The 18020-nt window shown below is 62.0% G+C and overlaps 1 protein-coding gene across 2 annotated transcripts in view; it reads right to left on the bottom strand.

Moving 5' to 3' along the window:
* Window positions 1-526: 526 nt before the first annotated feature.
* The window catches only part of SIGLEC1 (sialic acid binding Ig like lectin 1), an 18317-nt gene continuing 823 nt past the window's right edge, over window positions 527-18020 (bottom strand). Inside the window, exons 2-23 of one of the 2 annotated variants that reach the window (XM_068149384.1) lie at window positions 16165-16300; window positions 15387-15743; window positions 14990-15286; window positions 14170-14433; window positions 13393-13647; window positions 12897-13196; window positions 11808-12068; window positions 11010-11312; window positions 9754-10011; window positions 8680-8973; window positions 7874-8128; window positions 7385-7687; window positions 5421-5675; window positions 4474-4779; window positions 3947-4198; window positions 3210-3509; window positions 2787-3041; window positions 1909-2205; window positions 1455-1554; window positions 1297-1369; window positions 888-952; window positions 527-748 (exon numbers count right to left, since the gene is read on the bottom strand). In XM_068149384.1, the coding sequence (XP_068005485.1) occupies window positions 926-952; window positions 1297-1369; window positions 1455-1554; window positions 1909-2205; window positions 2787-3041; window positions 3210-3509; window positions 3947-4198; window positions 4474-4779; window positions 5421-5675; window positions 7385-7687; window positions 7874-8128; window positions 8680-8973; window positions 9754-10011; window positions 11010-11312; window positions 11808-12068; window positions 12897-13196; window positions 13393-13647; window positions 14170-14433; window positions 14990-15286; window positions 15387-15743; window positions 16165-16300 (5148 nt within the window). In that variant the 3' untranslated portion in view covers window positions 527-748; window positions 888-925. Of the gene's footprint in view, window positions 953-1296; window positions 1370-1454; window positions 1555-1908; window positions 2206-2786; window positions 3042-3209; window positions 3510-3946; window positions 4199-4473; window positions 4780-5420; window positions 5676-7384; window positions 7688-7873; window positions 8129-8679; window positions 8974-9753; window positions 10012-11009; window positions 11313-11807; window positions 12069-12896; window positions 13197-13392; window positions 13648-14169; window positions 14434-14989; window positions 15287-15386; window positions 15744-16164; window positions 16301-18020 lie in introns of both variants that reach the window. The other variant, XM_068149383.1, reaches the window with a different exon arrangement.

The following is an 18020-nucleotide window of genomic DNA, read 5'->3' as shown; positions in this document are numbered from 1 at the left end:
CTATGGGATGGGAGGGGACACGGCCCAGCAGCTGCCTTCCGGGCTGGGGGCTGTGACACCTACAGGCAAAGCCTTCCCACAGCTCCATCCTCCCTCCTCCTCCGGCAGCACCGAGCTGAAGGACAGAGCTGCTCCTTGTCCCTGACCTCCTCCTGGGCACCACGGGGTCACGTTTGGCTTGGGGACAGCGCTGCCCCGGGGGCTGGGAAGACAGACGTCAGGAAGAGGGGGAGCTGTGCCCATGGGCTGCCTCCCAGCACCACATCCCCAGGCCCCCACCTTCATCCACGGACCAAGCCATTGTCCCCACGGCTTTGGGGACATTGCAGAGGACAGAGTGGAGCAGGAATCACCCAGAGACATGGGGAGTCCTCGGTGAAAGCAGCCCTGCTCAGCCTGATGGCTGCCTGCTCCCTCCAGCTCTCCAGCATTCCTACTCAGAACCCTTCCCAGCTGGTCCCACTCAGGACCCTTCCCAGCTGGTCCCACTCAGGACCCTTCCCAGCTGGTCCCACCAGGCCCTGGCTGTGCCTTGCTCTGGGCTTTATTTCCAGGAAGGACACACAGGGAGGCCCTGGTGGCTTTGGTGGTGGGGACAGGAGGATGGTGGGGAGGAGAGGCTGTCCCCAGGCTTGCACCACCACAGGGAGCTTCTTTTTGTCCTGAGGTTTTCGCTGCTGGAGAGCAGCTCTGAGCCGTCCCAGCTTGCCGCTGCCTGGCACGGGCGGTGGCAAGCACCAGCTCTGCCCTGCATGAGAACAATGTCCACGGTGGGGAGGGATGAGGGGCACCACGGGGCAGCAGAGGGGCTGGGGGGGAGTGGGCACAAAGCTGGGTGATCCCCAGGGCCTGGATCCAGCCAAGCTGGGGCTGCATGGTTCCAGTACCAGCTGCTACAGTTGCTCCTGTGCCAAAAGCCATCGGTTTAGGAAGCTCCATCCACTCCATCCACCTGGAAAAGGTTGGGGTTGGTTGAGGTTGGAGCTCATGGGGTCAGGGGAGCACCCAGAGGGGTCACCACCCATTGTGAGCTGTGAAGACCCTCTGGGATGAGCCTGCAAGGGGTGATTCAGGTGCTCAGCAGGCTCTGCCCCTCCTGCCCTCTCCCTGACTCCAAGGATGGCCAAGGCTGTGCTGGCATCACAGAGCAGCCTGGCTGGGCCAGATTCTGGCCTGTGTGCAAGCCCAGATCCACAGTCCCCAGCCTCATGCTCTCCATCACCCATGGATCCCCCGTGGGGACTTCCTGGGAACTCAGGGTGGGGTCCTGAAAGTCGACCCCAACAAGGTCCCAACCTGTGCTTGCTCCTGTTTGCTCCTCAGCTCAAAGGTGTCCTCAGCACTGGACCAGCCCCAAGCCCTCTTCATCCTGGAACGAAGGAGAAGGAGCTGCCATGCCAGCTCAGCCCAAGGTCCCTATCCCCCCCTGGTGCCATCCTGACCAGGGACATTACCTGGGCCACAGCTTCACAGCCAGAACAGTCAAGGTGGCCACGCAGACAGCAGCCCCCAGCAGCCCAGCCACCACGGTGAGGGCCTGGAGGTGGGTGAGAGCTGCAGGCAGAGAGAACCCAGGGCAGACCCCCACCAGAGCTGCTGGATGGTGAGGCAGTCTGGGGGGCCCTGAGGAGGGGGTGAGATCTCCCAGCCCCTTGTCCCTGTAGATGAGACCCCTCCAAGCCTTGAGGTGCCCTCAGCACCGCATCTGCACCGCTCTGAAACCCCTCCAGGGATGGAGACTCCACCACTGCCCTGGGCAGCCTGGGCCAAGCCTTGGCAACCCTCAGGGGGAAGAAATTGCTCCTCATGGCCAACCTAAACCTCCCCTGGTGTAACTTGAGGCCATTTCCTCTTGTCCTATCACTTAAACCCCCACAGCCCCCCAGGGTTGGGGCCAGCCCCACTCACTGTGGACGCTGAAGTAGGCACTGGCGGTGGCATTGCCCAGGGGGCTGCTGGCCACGCAGATGTACTCTCCCGAGTCCTCTGCTCCCACATCCTTGAGCTCCACACGCAGGGCGTTGTGGGAGGGGGCCACTCGGAGCCCTGGGGAAGCGGCTGAGGCCAGGCTGGAGGCCAGGAGCTGGCCGTGGTGGTAGAGGAGCAGGGCGGAAGCCGGGCGGCTGTCAGCCGCGCACAGCACGATGCCCACTCGCCCGCTGCGGTTCTCCAGGAAGGTGCTGATGGACACATCCCGAGGGGGGTCTGTGGGCAGGAGACAGGACTGGCAGTGGTCCGTGGAGTGGGAACCTCCTCTCATGCCGGCCTGGAGGCAGCCTAATGCATTTCTCCTCCGGTGTGGAGCAGCTCCAGCCCACCCAGCCCTGGGCTGGTAGTTTCAAACCTTCTCCAGCCCTTCACTCCCCTCCCCAGCTGGAGAGCAGCCTCTGGCTTGGAGCCCCTTGACTCCAGATCTGACTTTTGAGGGCTATCATAGAATCTTTCAACGGTTTGGGTTAGAAGAGACCTTTGAAGGTCACCTACTCCAGCCCCCATGTGCAGTCAGTAGGGACAGCTGCAGCTAGACCAGGTTGTTCCAAGCCCCATCCAACCTGGCCTCCAACACCTCCAGGGGGAGGACATCCACAACTGCGTGCAGCTGCTGCCAGACAAAGCCCTGGTGCCCTCTTCCCTGGGTCCAAAGGGAGAGGAGGAAGGGCTTCATGCCGCAGCAGGACCACGGGGATGGGACGTGCGAGATGCTGGGCTGGGGGCAGCAGCCTGCTGGGGACTCTGCAGCCCACCCTGCCCGGTGAGCTGTCCCTGCAGCACCTGGGGACACTCACAGAGGACGCTGAGGCTGAGAGGGGCCGAGGTGGCGCTGCCCCGTGCCCCGCTCGCCCGGCAGCGGTAGGAGCCGGAGTCAGCGCTGGAGACACGGGCGAGGATGAGGGAGGCTGCTGGTCCGTCCTGCAGCCACCTGCTGTTCCTGTACCAGGTGTAGTTGGCCTCCTCGCCCACCCAAGGGACACCCAAGCAGGTCATGGTAGCTCTGGTGCCCTCAGGCACTTCTGGTGAAGGCTCCACTGTGATTTTGACCCCTGAGGAGGAGAAGGGAGATTGGGAAGCCAAGGGATGCCCACGGCTCGGGCTTGCACAGGACACCACCACCCCCAAGCCCCCAGGAAAGAGTGCCAAGAGCCACAGCCCCATGGAAGGGCCCTTCAGGACCCCAACATGGGTGCTGCATGGCGTGGGGCCCCCCTCACCTGCCAGGTCCAGGTGCAGGGAGGAGGATGCAGTGCCGTAGCTGTTGTTGGCTGAGCAGATGTAGAGCCCTGCGTCCTGCAGCTCCAACCCCACCAGCTCCACCCGCAGGGAGTTGGGGCTCAGGTGGACTGTGAAGCGTGGGTCAGAGGGTCCCTGCGTGGAGGCCAGGGGAGTGTGGCCGTGCCCCCGACGCAGGGTGATGTCAGAGGGTGGGAAGCTGTCGACGGTGCAGAGCAGGACGGCCTGACGCCCACCCTGGGGCTCCACCAAGGAGATGAAGGATGGCTCCTGGGGTGCATCTGCAAGTACAACAACAAAAACCTCCTTTCCTCCCCACAAGCAGCTCTGCTCTTGCAGCATGCCTGATCCTAAAGGTGTGGCTGGGCTTGATCTTGAAAATCTGAACGGGCTCGACCTTGAAGGTCCGGAGGAGCTTAACGGTCTCTGAAAGGCCTCCTCCAGCCAAACAGCCTCTACGACCGTCCCTCCCGCGGGGCTTGGAGGGTGACAGTCTGAAGAGGGGGGACCAGGGACGTGATGCCGGGGCTGGGCACCGTCCTGGACGAGGGGGTCGCAGGTACCCAGGCGGCCGGGGGCGGCCACCAGCCTGCCGCGAGCTGTCACCAGGTGGCGACACAGACCGGCGCAGCGCCGCCCCTGCCGCGCTGCCCTGCGCCCCCTCCGCCTGCGCCAGCCGCGGGGCGTCCCCCACCCCATGCCGCCGCCCCTCACTCACACAGCACCCGCAGGGTGACCGGGGGCGCCCGGCGGCCCCGCAGCCCCCTCCGCGCCTGGCAGCCGTAGGCCCCCGCGTCCGTGCGCCAGGCGCTGGGCAGGGCGAAGGAGGCGTCAAAGCCTTCCGCCAGCCACCGCCCGTTCCTGTACCACGTGTAGAGGGTGCCCGGCCGGGCACCGGCGTCCTGGCAGGTCAGTATCACGTCGGTCCCCTCGGGCACGTCGGAGGAGGGAGTGACCATCACCCTGACGGCTGAGGAGAGCAGAGCAGAGCAGAGCTGGCACAAGTTTTGGTCGCCTTGGGAAGAGCCTTTCCCAGCTCCAAAGCCCTCAGCCCCACCCCGTGGGGTGGGTGCTCACTGGGCGCCCACCCAAGTGGGCAGCAGCACCTCCCTGCTGCCCTCCCACCGACTTCTCACCACCCCAGCCCCCCGTGCTGCCCAACTTCTTTGAGCCATACCCCTTGGTGCTCACACCAATCCACCCCAGGTGGTCCCCAGCCCCTTGTCCCCACACCCCCAGACTCACCCTGCACACGGAGGGGCAGGGATGTGTGGGTGCTGCCAAGCTGGCTCCGTGCCCAGCACTCATACTCGCCCTCATCCTCCTCAGTGGCCTTATGGAGCTCCAGCCTCAGCATGTTGGGAGCAGGGGAGATGTGGATGCTCTGCCTAAGCTGGTCAGCTCCCACGGAGGGGCTGGAGGCCACCAGCTGCCCCTCCTTGAGCAGGGTGATGTGGGACTGGGGGTTGCTGTCCACGGTGCAGAGGAGGATGACTGCGGTCCCCTTGCCACTCTCCATGAAGGCCTTCATCTGCAGGTTCCTGGGGGGGTCTAGCAGAGGGAAATGTTGGGAGGAGATGGATCAGCAGCATCCTGGGGAGTCGGGGGATGCAGCTTGTGGGGCACAGGTCAGGCTCAGCTGAGCTCTGAGCTGAGGGGTGAGGCTCTGCTGCCTGCAGCACAGGACCTGTGCAGGCAGAGCTCCCAACCAAGGAGACTGACCAAGGGACAGGTGACACCCTGAGGAGCCAGGGGGGTAAAACTCCACTTGGTCAAGACCTGGGACAAAAGCTAACTGGATTTTGAGGTCCTATAACTAAGACAGGTCCCACGGCCTGGTTATGGTCTCCAGACCATACCTCTAGGAGGGTTCCCAGCCAAGGAGTCTGACCAAGGGACAAAAACACCTCAAGGATCTGGCAATAGGACAAGAGGAAAAGGACTCAAGTTCCACCAGGGGAGGTTTAGGTTGGACATGAGGAACAATTTCTACCCTAACAGGGTTGCCAAGGCCTGGCCCAGGCTGCCCAGGGCAGTGGTGGAGTCCCCATCCTTGTGGGGGGAGGGTTTTAAAACCCATGGAGATGTGGTGCTGAGGGCCATGGTTAGGTGGTGAGCTGGCAGTGCTGGGTTAAGGCTTGGACTTGGTGATCCTGAAGGTCTTGTCCAACCCAAATGGTTCTGTGACTCACAGAGGACGTTGAGGGTGGCAGGATCTGAGCTGCGAGGCCCTGCCGGGGTCTGAACCAAGCAGTGGTAGGAGGCAGCATCCCCAGCAGCCACGGTGGGGAGGGTGAGGGTTGGGGCAGAGCTGCTGCTGAGCCACACCTGGTTCTTGTACCAGGTGTAGCTCAGAGCTTCCTGCTCATGGGTGTGGACTGCACAGGTCAGGTTGACAGCATCACCTTCCCGCACCTCTGGGGAGGGGGAGATCCAGAGCCTGGTAGCTGCAGGGAAGGGGAAGGAGATCCTGCTCAGGGTGGGCTGGCAGTGATGCAGACATGCTGCCAGCAGGTCCAGGGAGGCTCTCCCCGCCCTTTCCTCTGCCCTAGGGAGGCCTCCTCTCCAGGACTGGCTCCACCTTTCTGATCAGCCCCAGGGAGTCCTGCAAGGCCCCCAGGAGGTCTCCCTGGAGCCTTGGCTGAGCAGTGCAAACCCTCTCAGCCTGGCCTCCAAGGCAGCAGGTCCCTGTGCGTGCTGAGGAGTCCAGGGCTGCCCCAGCACTGCAGGGGGGGTCTCAGCAGAGGGGCAGAATGCCCTCCCTGCCCCTGCTGCCCACACTGCTGGGGATCAGCCCAGAACCACCTCCCCCTTTCCACCCCACCCACCCCATTTTCCCCTCCAAACCCAGAGCACCTGGGCTCTCTTGGGCTCTCCTCCCACCCCAGGTGTGCCCCCTTGGCCCACCCCAGGTGTGCCCCCTTGGCCCTCCCCACCCCCTGCCCTATTTATTTGGAGCCAGGAGGGGCAGGAGCCCTAAGGTGAGCCCATCTGGGCTGGAGGATCCTCCTCTCATCTCTGGTGAGTACCCTTGGTGTGCACTGGGTGATGGTGGTGGTGACAACAAAGGCCGGGGGGCCTGGTGGCCCCCCGGTTTAGGTAGGGCCCTGAACTCTTCTCCCATATATTGTTCACTGGTGCTGGTTGTGTTGCCTTGGTAGGGCTGAGCTCCTCTGGTGGAGTCTTGGCTGGTTGAGAGTCTTGCCCTGGTCTTTGGGAGGGTTGTAGGAATTGTGCTGGTTGAGCAAGGGCTACTGGGGCAGGGCTGAGGATGGTTTGGAAGGAGCAGGAGCTGTTTGTGCAGGGCTGAGGATGGTTTAGAAGGAGTAGGAGCTGTTTGTGCTGGGCTGAGGATGGTTTAGAAGGAGCAGGAGCTGTTTGTGCTGGGCTGAGGATGGTTTGGAAGGGGCAGGGGTTGCTTGGTGGAGATTGAAGAGTGGTGATGGAGCAGCAGCAGCTGCTGTGGACGTTTCCTTGTGAGGCACAGGTAAATAATGTGCTTGTGGCTCAAGGAAATACCTGTGGTGGTGCTCTGGCACAGCTCTGCACACTCCCAATAGGTGCAGGGAGGAACTTGTGGCTGTGAGTTTTGCCAGGGGAATTGTTAGCCTGCTGTGGGTTGAGTGTGCTGTGAGAGTGATCCTCCAGGGTGAGTCTCTTGGCTTTAACCCCAGCAGTGCAGTTTGCAGCTTGGCCTGGCCACACTCCCAGGTAAGTCTCTGGGGAGCCCTCATAGAGGCCTTCCAGTAGGTGAAGGGTGGGGAGAGGCTGTCTGCAAAGGGCTGCAGGGACAGGGTGAGGGCCAAGGGCTTTAGGGCTCTGGCAGCCTGGGGTGGTTGGTGATGTCCCTGCTGAGGGCAGAGGGGCTTGGACTGGATGACCTTTGGAGGTCCCTTCCAACCCAGCCCATTCCATGATTCTCCCAGGGCTAGCTCTGGGCTGTGAGCCCTCAGTGCCAGCTCCTGCCCAGCTCTTGACCCCCAGCTGCTTCTCCTCAGGGCTGCTCTCCAAGAGCCTCCTCAGGTGGTGCTTATCTTCACCTCATAACACCTGCTCACCCCAGTTCTCTGGTTCCAGTACTCCCAGTGTTGGTGCCTTCATCCCAACCCCATGCCCTGGACCCCCCCAAAGGTCCCCCCAGCCCCTTGTCACTCACTGCCTGCTGTGAAGTTGGCTGTGGCACTGGCATTGCCGTGGGCATTGCTGGCAGAGCACAGGTACTCTCCCTCGTCCTCCAGCAGCAGGGGGCTGATGCTGACCCGCAGCGTGTTGGGGGCGCAGGTGACGCTGTGCCGCGGCAGGGTGCTGGGCTGGGGGAGCGCTGTGGAGCCCACCAACACCTGGTCCTTGAAGAGAGCCAGCTCTGCCTGCGGGCTGCTCTCCACCCTGCACTGCAGGACGCCTCGCCGCCCCTCGGGGGTCTCCAGGAAGGACGTCAGTACTGGCACCCGTGGAGGGTCTGCCCAGGACGGTGAGCAAACCCTCAGTGTGCACAAAGAGCTACCCGAGGGGCCGCACCTGGCCCCGTCCCCGCCCGCGGCGAGGGGCAGCACCTGGCCGCGGCCCCCCACCCCAGGCATCGTCCCCGCGCTGGAATTGTCGCTCTCCCCAGCCCCCCCAGGGCTCCCCGAGGGGTCCCACTCACAGGCCACTCGCAGGGTGACAGCCGGGGAGGTGCTGGTCCCCGCGGGGCCGCGGGCTCGGCAGTGGTAGGCGCCGGCGGCGGCGCTGGTGACGCGGGGCAGAGCCAGGAGGCGCTCGGGGCTCTCCTGCAGCCATTCGCTGTTCTTGTACCAGGAGTAGATGGAGTCACCCTGCGGTTGCCCTGCCGCCTGGCACGTCAGGGAGACGTTGTCTCCCTCCAGCACCTCCGCAGATGGGGAGATGAGGACTCGGGCAGCTGGAGCATGGAGAGAGACAGCCTCCTCTCAGCCTGCTCTTCTCCAGGCTGAACAACCCCAGGTCCCTCGGCTGCTCCTCACAACTCTTGTGTTCTATGCCCTTCCCCAGCTCTGTGACCCTTCTCTGGACACACTCCAGCACCTTAATGCCCTTCTTGGAACAAGGAACGCAGGATTCAAGGTGTGGCCTCCCCAGTGCTGAGTCCAGGTGGACAATCTGTACCCAGAGGTGAGGAGTTTGGAACTGGGTGCCTGGTGTGGGGGGGAAGTAGCTCCAAAGCAAGAAGCAGAGCTGGAGTGGAATCCTGCAGCCCTGGGTGGGAGTGCAGACCCCAGCTCCTGTGTTTACACATCCATGGGGGCACACTTGGAGCAACCAATCTGAAGGCCAGATCCCAACCCAAGAATTAATTCATCCCAGAAGCTCTGCTACCCCCCTGGGTGGCTCAGGCGCTGCTGGGTCCCTGAGCCCCTGCACAGGGACTGCCCTGCAGCATTGACGGGGACAGCATCCTCTCGGTGCCCTCAGCCTGGCCACCAGGTGACTCACTCTGCACACGGAGGTAGAGCCGTCCTGTGGTGGTTCCGTGCGGGTTGGTGGCCGTGCAGCGGTAGCTGCCTTCATCTGCCGGCGTCACCTCTGTGATCTCCACCTTCAGGCTGTTGGGGGTGGCCGAGACGCTGACCCTCGGGCTGCTCCCACCACGGCTGGTGGCCACCAGCTCCTCACCCCGGTGCAGGGACAGCTGGGCAGGGGGATTGCTTGCCACCAGGCACTGGAAGATGACCAGGCTGCCTCTCTCTGTCTCCAGGAACGATGTCAAGTGGAGGTCCCGTGGTGGGTCTGCGTGGGGCAGAGAGTGTCAGCTGAGCACGAGGTGCTCCAGAAAGAGAAGAAGAAGCTGCATCCTCCTTGAGAAAGGAGGGAAGGTCTCTACCACTGCAGGACCAGAGGGACCACACCATCTCCAAGTGATGGTGATGTCTTCACCCCCAGGGGTTTGTTGGGGTGTGCTGTCCATTACCATGGCCCTCACACCTAGAAGCTTTGCAGCTGAAGGGTTGCTTGCCCACGTACACATCAAGTGCACACTTGGTCAGAGGGGAAAGAAAGGCACTGCAGATGGTGGCACAGAGGGAAACACATCCCCAGGACATGGAAACATAGAATCATGGAATACAGTTGATGGAAAAGACCTTCAGGATCACCAAGGCCACCTTGGACTTGATGCCCAAGCACTGCCAGGTCACCACTAAAACCATGGCCCTCAGCAGTACATTTCCATGGCTCTCAAAACCCTGCCAGGGATGGGGACTCCACCACTGCCCTGGGCAGCCTGGGCCAGGCCTTGATAACCCTCAAGGAGGAAGAAATGGTTCCTCATGGTCAGCCTAAACCTCCCCTGGCAGAACTTGAGGTCATTTCCTCTTCTTTTTCCACTTCTTCCTTGGGAGAAGAAACCAACCCTCACTTCTCCTCAACTTCTCTTTGTGGAACAAGAAGGTCTCATTATGTAGATGGACTCTAAGACCTGCAGCTGCACTCACACGTGGGTGAGCAGAGCTGGGCACACAGGCAGGGGCCCAGGATAAGCAGGAGCTGGAGACCCCGACCCATACTTACACAGCACATCCAGGGAGGCATCGGCAGAGCTCCTGCTGCCGCCGGCGGCGCTGGTGGCTCTGCAGCGGTAGAGCCCTGAGTCCCTGCTGGCCACATGCTGGAACAGCAGGGATGGGGCTGAGCCCTCAGCCAGCCACTGCCCGTTGTGGTACCAGGTGAAGTTGGGCAGCGCCAGGGAGTGGCTGCTCAGGTGACAGGTCAGGTTGACAGTGTGACCTTCCAGCACGCTGGAGGATGGAGACACTGAGATGCTGGCAGCTGTGGGCAGGAGGCAAACAGGCACCAGCATGAGATCGCTGTATCACACTACAGTAGAGGTTGGAAGGGACCTGCAGAGATCATCCAGTCCAACCCAAAGCAGGATCAGCCACACTGGTCAGCACTGCAACCCCTCCTGAGGCCACCCAGCCAGTAACTGTGTAGCCACCCCCTGAGAAAGTAAACCACAGAATCATAAAGGTCTCTTTCCACCAAAATGATTTTAAGCTCATGAGTCTGACCTTTGTCCCAGCCCTGCCAGTTCACCACTAAACCATGGCACTCAGCACCACATTTACACAGCACTGAAACCCCTCCAGGGATGGGGACTCCACCACTGCCCTGGGCAGCCTGGGCCAGGCCGTGATAGTCTTCAAGGGGAAGAAATTGTTCCTCATGTCCAAACCAAACCTCCCCCAGTGGAACTTGAGGCTGTTTCCTCTTGTTCTATCACTTGTTCCTTGGGAGAAGAGGCCAACACCCAGCTGGCTCTAGCCCCCTTTCAGGGGGCTGTAGAGAGCCAGAAGGTCTCTCCTCAGCCTCCCTTTCTCCAGGCTGAACAAGCAGCTTCCCTCAGCCACTCCTCACAAGACTTCTGCTCTAGACCCCTCCCCAGTACCTCAATGTCCTTTTTGGAGAGAGGAGCCCAGAACTGAACCCAATACTTGAGGTGTGGCCTCACCAGTGCCAGCAGAGGGGGAACCCTTGCCATGGACTTTAGGGAAGCCTCAAAGCCCACCAGGAGATGCTGGAGGGGCTGGGACAAGTCCCTGCTTTAACTCCACCCAAACACTAGAAGATTTGTTCCCAGCTCTCCCAGGACAGCTGCTCTGGGTCTCCTGGGCTGTTTCTGCTCACTCTGCCCTGCCAGCATCTTTCTTGAGCTTCTCTCCATCCCTGGCATTCCCTCCTCACCCTCCCCTGTCCCAGGATTTGCTCAAAGGCAGCAGGGAAGCGTGGGGCAGGCTCTGGCCACCCCAGACCCCCCTCACACTCACTCTCAGCCCTGAAGTCCAGAGCTGTGCTGGCGTTGCCCAGCGAGTTGCCAGCCCAGCACACATAGGTCCCCTCGTCCTCCAGCACCACCTCCTGGATCTCCACCTTCAGGCTGTTGTAGGACAAGGTGACCTGGACCCTGGGGTTGGGGGCTGTGAGGCAGCCCTGGGTGCAGGCTATTGCTGCTTCTCCTCTCCACAGGCTCAGGCTGGCCTCTGGGTCGCTCTCAGTGGTGCACTGGATGATGCCCAGGCGCCCACCCTGGGTCTGCAGCAGGGAGCTCAGCACCGGTTGCCTTGGTGGAACTGTGGGTTGTAATAGCTCTGGTGAGAACATTAATGGGCTCCTGAGGTTGGGACAACACCAAGAGCTCAAGGGGCTGCTGCTTTCTGGTGTCACCTAAGCAGCTCTTCAGCATCCTATGACCTTCCATATGTTAGACCCCAGGGGTCTCACCTCTGGCAGCTCTCCACAAGGGATCTGCATGCCCTGGGCACCTCTGGTGCCACCTGGCTTGAGCTCACGGCCTGAGTGCAGGTGTCCAGCCCTACCCCAAGCCCTGGGGCAACAACACATCCAGGTCTGCTTCTGCCAGGCGTTTTTCCCATCCTCTCTTCCCCAAGCCTGGATTGGTTATGGGGTAGCTGTGATCCCAGTGCAAGAAGCAGCACTTGGCTTTGTTGAGCCCATCCAGCCAGCCTGGCCAGACCCCTCTGCGGACCCTCCCTGCCCTCCAGCAGATAGATCAGCGCTCCCACCCAAGCTGGGGCCATCTGCAGGCTGCCCGGGGGTGCACTCACAGAGCACACGGAGCGGGACGGGCGCCGAGCTGTGGCTGCTGTTGCTGTTGCGGTGCTGAACCTGGCACTGGAAAGCTCCTGCGTCCTCGCCACGGACGCTGGGGAAGCGCAGCGCTCGGGACGAGCTCTCCTGCAGCCTCCTGCTGTTCCTGTACCAGGTGTAGAGGGTCTCCTCTGCCTCATCCTGATCCCCCAAGCAGGTCAAGGTGACGGCTGTCCCTTCCTGCACCTCGGCTGAAGGCTGGATCAGGACCTCTGTGGCTGGAGGAGGGGGGGGAGAGGAATGTTAAGGAGGGAGAGGAAACCTCAACAGCAAACTTTCACCCTTCCCCTGTCTCCATCTGGCCAAAGCCCCACGGTCAACTTCCCTCTGAGGAAGGGTTTGAGTAGCCTCCTCCCTTGCAGGAGCCTGTGGCTGCATGGATGATGCTCCACAAGGACATTGCACACCAGCAGAGATCACAGAATCAACTTTCTATCACCAGGAGGGAACAAATGGAGCTTTTCCTGAACCTTCCTCTGCTCTCATGCTCCTTGTCCTGTCACTGGGCACCACTCAGAAGAGTCTGGCCCCATCTTTTTCCCCCCAGCCCACCCCACTTTAGCTCTGGCTGAGTACTGAGCAGATCTCCTCTCAGGCTGCTCTCCTCCAGCCCAAACAGCCCCAGGGCTCTCAGCCTTTGCTCCTCACAGAGCTGCTCCAGGCCCCTCAGCAGCTTTGCAGCCTCCCCTGGACTCTCTCCAGCAGTTCCCTGTCTCTCCCAAACTGGGGACCCCTGAACTGGACCCACGACTCTAAACGTGGCTTCCCTAGGGCAGAGGAGAAGAGGAGAGGAGCCTCCCTCCACCTGCTGGCCACACTCTTCTTAGTGCACTTCGGGATGGCCTTCCTGCCACGAGGGCGCCTTGCTGGCTCACAGTGAACTTCTTATCCACCAGCACTTCTCACATCTTTCTCCATCTTCCCAGCAGCTCACCCCCTAACCTCTGCTGGGGACTTACTCCTCCCTCCAGCTCTCAGGGCTGCATGGAATCAGCCACAGGGGTTCATCAGCTGCCCCACCAGGAGCCAGGATCGGCAGGACTCACCACGGGGGGTGAAGAGCTTGGTGGCAGTGGCGCTGCCGTAGGCGTTGGTGGCGGTGCAGAGGTACTCCCCAGCGTCCTGCGGCCCCACGCTGCGGATCTCCAGCCGCAGGCTGTTGCGGGCAGCGGTGACACCAAACCGCTGGCTCGGGGCCGCCTGCGAGCCGCTGGCTGCCAGCAGGGTGCCCCCGCGGGAAATAGCCAAGGTGGCTGGAGGGTGGCTGTCCACGGCACAGCCCACCATGGCCACCCGGCCACCCTGTGTCTCCTGGAAGAGCGTCAGAGTGGGGTTCCGGGGAGGGTCTGCGAGAGGAGAGAAGGTGCTGCGGCTCAGGGGGTCCCCCTGGGGATGCCTGCATGTGGTTCCCCAAGCCCCGGGCTGCTCCTCGCAGCTGCTTTCCGGACTCAGGGAGGGAGTTGTGCAGCCCCTGGCTCAAAGGGAGCCTCATCTGCTGGGGACACGGCAGCCCGTCCCCCGGGAGGAGCCGCGGGCACTCACAGGTCACACTCAGGAGGAGGGGCTGGGACGTGTCGCTGCCCTGGTCGTTGGTCACCTTGCAGGAGTAGTAGCCAGCATCGGTGGCAGCCACGTGCTGGAAGAGCAGGGTGTGTGCTGGGCCCTCCTTCAGCCAGGCACTGTTCTTGTACCAGGTGTAGTTGAGGTCCTGGCTCTCCCTGCCAGGGACATCACAGGACAAGGTGGTGGCTGTCCCCTCTTGCACCTCGGCCGCGGGGCTCACTGACATCTCTGCAGCTGGTGGAGACAGGAGCGTGCTCAGCACGGCCTTGGAGGCAGCAGAGCAGCTTCCCACCCCAGCAAGCTCCCACCCCTGCAGCACGGGGAACAGCCTAGGGACAAGCAGGAGCCCCTCTGTCCCCAGGGAGGATGAAGATGGAGGCAGGAGGTGTTTGTGTTTGATAAAGGATGTTGGTGTGGCACAATGGAAGCATCACCATGAAGGATGCTGGTGTGGCACAATGGAGGCATCACCATGAAGGATGCCAGCATGGCATGATGGAGACATCACCAGGAAGGATGCCAGCATGGCATGATGGAGACATCACCACGAAGGATGCAGGTGTGGCACACTGAAGTCATCACAGATCTCCACCATGAGTTCACCACCTCCTGGATCTCCAGCCAGTGCTGGCCACCTCAGTGCCAGCTCCCTGCCCACCCCATGCTAGACTGGATGGACAAACTCCCTCCCACTCCCACAGACCCACTGCCCCTCCAGCAAAGCCCCAGCCCCAGGAAAGCCTCTTGGCCACTTACAGAAGATGTAGAGGGTCATGGCTGGTGCTGTGCCAACCCCAACAGGGTTCTGGGCTTCACAGTGGTACTGCCCATAGGCCTCCCGCTGGACGTCTCGGAGGGTCAAGACCTTCTCGGTGCTCATGGCCACCCCATCCTTGTACCAGTGGTATGCTGAGATGGGAGGGTAGCTGCTGCTCACCTCACAGGTGAGGGACACTGTGTCACCCACACGGATGTTCTGCATGGAGGGGGTGACTGACACCTGGGTGTCCTTTGGGGCATCTGTGGAAGGACAGACAGACACAGGGGGTAGTGGTGAGCCTGGCCTCACAGCAGAGGGCTTCCAGCCCTTCCAGCATTGCTGTGGCCTCCTCTGGCCCTGCTCCAACAGGCCCCTGTCTGTGCTGAGGACTTCAGAGCTGGGCCAGCACTGCAGGTGGGGTCTCAGCAGAGCAGAGCAGTGGGGCAGAATCTCCTCTTCCATTGCCCACGCTGCTGGGGAGCAGCCCAAGATGCCTTAGTGTCTGGGCTGAGTGCTCAGTGCCAGCTCCCATCCAGCTTTTCACCCACCTGCCCTCCAGCCCTTGGGCTGGCCCAACCCAGGTTCAGGACCTTGCATTGGTGGTGTGGAACCTGAGGAGGTTCACACAGACTCCTCAAGAAGTGCAGAAGCAGGAGGAAAATCTGCTCTGCCCTTCTGCAAGGAGCCCTGGGATGGAGGCAAGGAAGGAGGCATGGTGGGTGGCAGGAGGGGGGTCCTGGTGGTGTGGCCGTGGCAGAAGTGTTCCCAGCCCCCAGCCCTGCTCAGCCAGCCCCTATGGAGAGCTGCCCCACGTACGTCTCACCCGCAGGGTGACCTCCCCAGTGGCCTTCTTGGACCCGTAAGAAACTTCACAGAGCAGCTTTTTGGAGTGGTCCTTCCAGGAGAAGGAGGTGGTGAGGGTCAGGTAGTGGCCAGCCCCACTCGTGTCCATCTGGAAGCGGCCGGCCACCCTGGAGACCTGGGGGTCGTAGCCCTCCCAGCGCAGGGTAGCATCTGCGGGGAGGCAGGCGTAGGGCGTGGAGCACTCCAAGGCGGACGTCTGCCCCTCGGTTTGCTCCTCGCTGGCGGCGATGTTCGGCTGCTGGAGGTCGTCTGGGGACGGAGAGCAGGGGGAAGGTGTCCACAGGGGGTGGGCAGGCAGGGAGCTGGTGGGGGAGGGTGTCACGGGGGAGGGTCTCCTGGTGGAACCCACCCGAAACGCTGAGCAGCACGTCCCGCTCCGCCGACCAGCGGTCGCCGTTGACGATCTCGAAACGGAACCGGTAGGGTCCGGAGTCCTCCGGCGCCACCTCCCGCAGCAGCAGGCTGCAGTTGCGAGCGGAGACATCCCCCAGCAGCTGGGCACGGCCCCGGAAGGCAGCGTCCACCTCCTGGCCAGCAGAGTGGTACACCACCCTCTTCTGGCCCTCGTAGTCCTTGTACCAGATGGCCACGATGCCCTCGCTGGCCGCCTCGCTGTCAGGGTAGCTCAGGGTGCAGGGCACCAGCACGCAGGAGCCCCTGACCCCCAGCACCGAGTTAGGGTAGGACACACCCCATGAGCCGAGCACTGTGTTGGAGAGGGGCAGAGGGAAGGAGGAGGTCAAGGTGCCAGCAGCCTGGCACAACCGCGTGGTCTGCAGCCCCCTGCTCTCCTCCTGGCACCCACTGCTTCCTCACCCTCCACTCCAGGCCCTGGGTGTCTTCCTGCCACTCCATGCCCAACCCCTCCCAGAGCCCAGCCCCATGGGCACCCCGGGCCAGGCTGCCACGTGGGAGCACCATGCCATGTGGCACATGCTGGCAAACATCCCCAGAGCATCTTCCTGTGGCCTGTGGGAGACCCAGGACCAGTCTGAGGGGCTCCAGAGCCTGTTCTGCCCAGCCCTTGGGCATCACCCATGGCTCCTGGCACCCATGCTGGTGCAAATCCAGGCAACCAGCCCCTTGCTGGTAGGGAGGAGGCAGCAGGTCCTTTGGTGGCACCATACCTGGTGGGATGAGGCTGGCCAGGAGGACAAGTCCCTGGAGCAGGCACATAGCAGCACCCCAGGCACTGCTGGGGGTCCCTGGGAGGGCCAGTGTGAGGTGGGGGGTGCCTGGGGTCGGTGTTTGGCAGGGGGGACCCTGATGGCAAGAAGAGGTGGCCAAAGCCCTTGGAACATGTTTGTACATCAGCACAGTTCAGCCTTTCCCCCCACCTGCCCCCATGCTGACAGAGTCTGCCCCCATGCTGACAGAGTCTGCCCCACTGCCAGCCAGAAGCAGCTCCCTTGGCACTGAGTGGGAGAACCTTGATCCCAGTTCACCTGCACCAGTAAAAGCCAGCAGCAGCACCAGGGTGCAGCAGGCTGGGCAGGGAGAGGGTGAGGGGAGCAGTGTGTGCCCAGCAGTGTGCCCAGCTGGCCAAGAAGGCCAACAGCATCCTGGCCTGGATCAGCCATGGTGTGGCCAGCAGGGGCAGGGCAGGGATTGTGCCCTGCAATGGGCACTGGTGAGACCACACCTCCAATCCTGGGTTCAGTTTTGGGTCCCTCACTCCAAGGTGGGCACTGAGGGCCTGGAGAGTGTCCAGAGCAGGGCAAGGAAGCTGCTGAAGGGTCTAGAGCAGAAGTCTTGTGAGGAGCAGCTGAGGGAGCTGGGGTTGTTCAGCCTGGAGGACAGGAGGCTGAGGGGAGACCTCCTGGCTCTCTACAGCTCCCTGAAAGGAGGCTGCAGCCAGCTGGGCTTGGTCTCTTCTCCCAAGGATGAACTAATAGGGCAAGAGGGTTGCACCAGGAGAGGTCTGGGTTGGATATCCACCATCCAGTCCAAGCTCCCTGCAGGAAGCAGGGACTCCTGATCTAGTCACAGGTGTCCCTGCTCACTGGATGGCCTTTAAAGCTCCCTTCCAATCATTCTGTTGTCCAGGCCTGGCCCAGGCTGCCCAGGGCAGTGCTGGAGTCCCCATCCCTGGAGGGGTTTCAAAGCCATGGAGCTGTGGTGCTGAGGGCCAGGGCTCAGTGGCAGTGCTGAGGCAATGGTTGGACTGGATGACCTTGGAGGTCTTTCCCAACCAAGACCTTTCCATGATTCAATTATTTGCCACTTTCCCAGCACCTCTTCCCCCCCCCCCCCCCCCCCCCCCCCCGGGCATCTGCTTTGCATTTCCCTGCTGCTGATGTGCTTCAAGGAGATGTTTCAGACTCCAAAATGGAGTTTGAGCTTTGCCTGGGTTGGGATTTCTTGTTCCTAGCCAAATCAAGGCACCAAGGGCAGGTCAAAGTGGCTCTCAGGTGACCTTGCACATGAGGGAGGGTACCAGGGGCTGGGAGGACTCCTTGAGGGCTAGAAATAGCCAGGGGATCAGCCACTTGGCTGAGGGGCAAGGAGGAAGCAAGCTCTCTCTCCCCATCTCCAGTGCCAGTTTCGTTTCTTCTGCTGCAGTCCTGGTTTCAGTTTCTGGGACTGTGGCCTCCAAGGGAGTTTGGGGTCAGGAAAGGGAGCAGAGAGCCCCCCTGCCCAGCCAGCTCTTGCTGCAGCAGCCTGTGCTGGAACCTTGCTGGCTGCTCTCTCCACACAGTTCCAACACTGCTCAGCATCTCTCCCTGCAGCCCTTGTCCCAGCCTCTCTGTGTGGCCATGGTGGTGGCAGCCTGGGCCAACCTCCTTCCACAGGCTGGAGCAGAACTCATCCTGGACTGGCACCTTCCTACCAACCTGGCAAGAGCCTTTGGGTGCCATGCACTGGCAAACAGGGGGAGAGAGGTGACTGATCCAGTGAAGGACCCTGTGCTGGGCTCTCCTGCACCTACAGCCAGCAGAACTCCCTTGAGGGCTCCCATGGGTGCCACCAAGGGCAAGGGAGA

Source organism: Melanerpes formicivorus, unplaced genomic scaffold, assembly GCF_026170545.1.
Source record: "Melanerpes formicivorus ecotype bairdi unplaced genomic scaffold, bMelFor1.0.p_v2 SCAF_18, whole genome shotgun sequence".
NCBI lineage: Eukaryota > Metazoa > Chordata > Aves > Piciformes > Picidae > Melanerpes > Melanerpes formicivorus.
The sequence above is the reverse complement of the archived record's forward strand: the minus strand, read 5'-3'. Positions and strand labels throughout refer to the sequence as shown.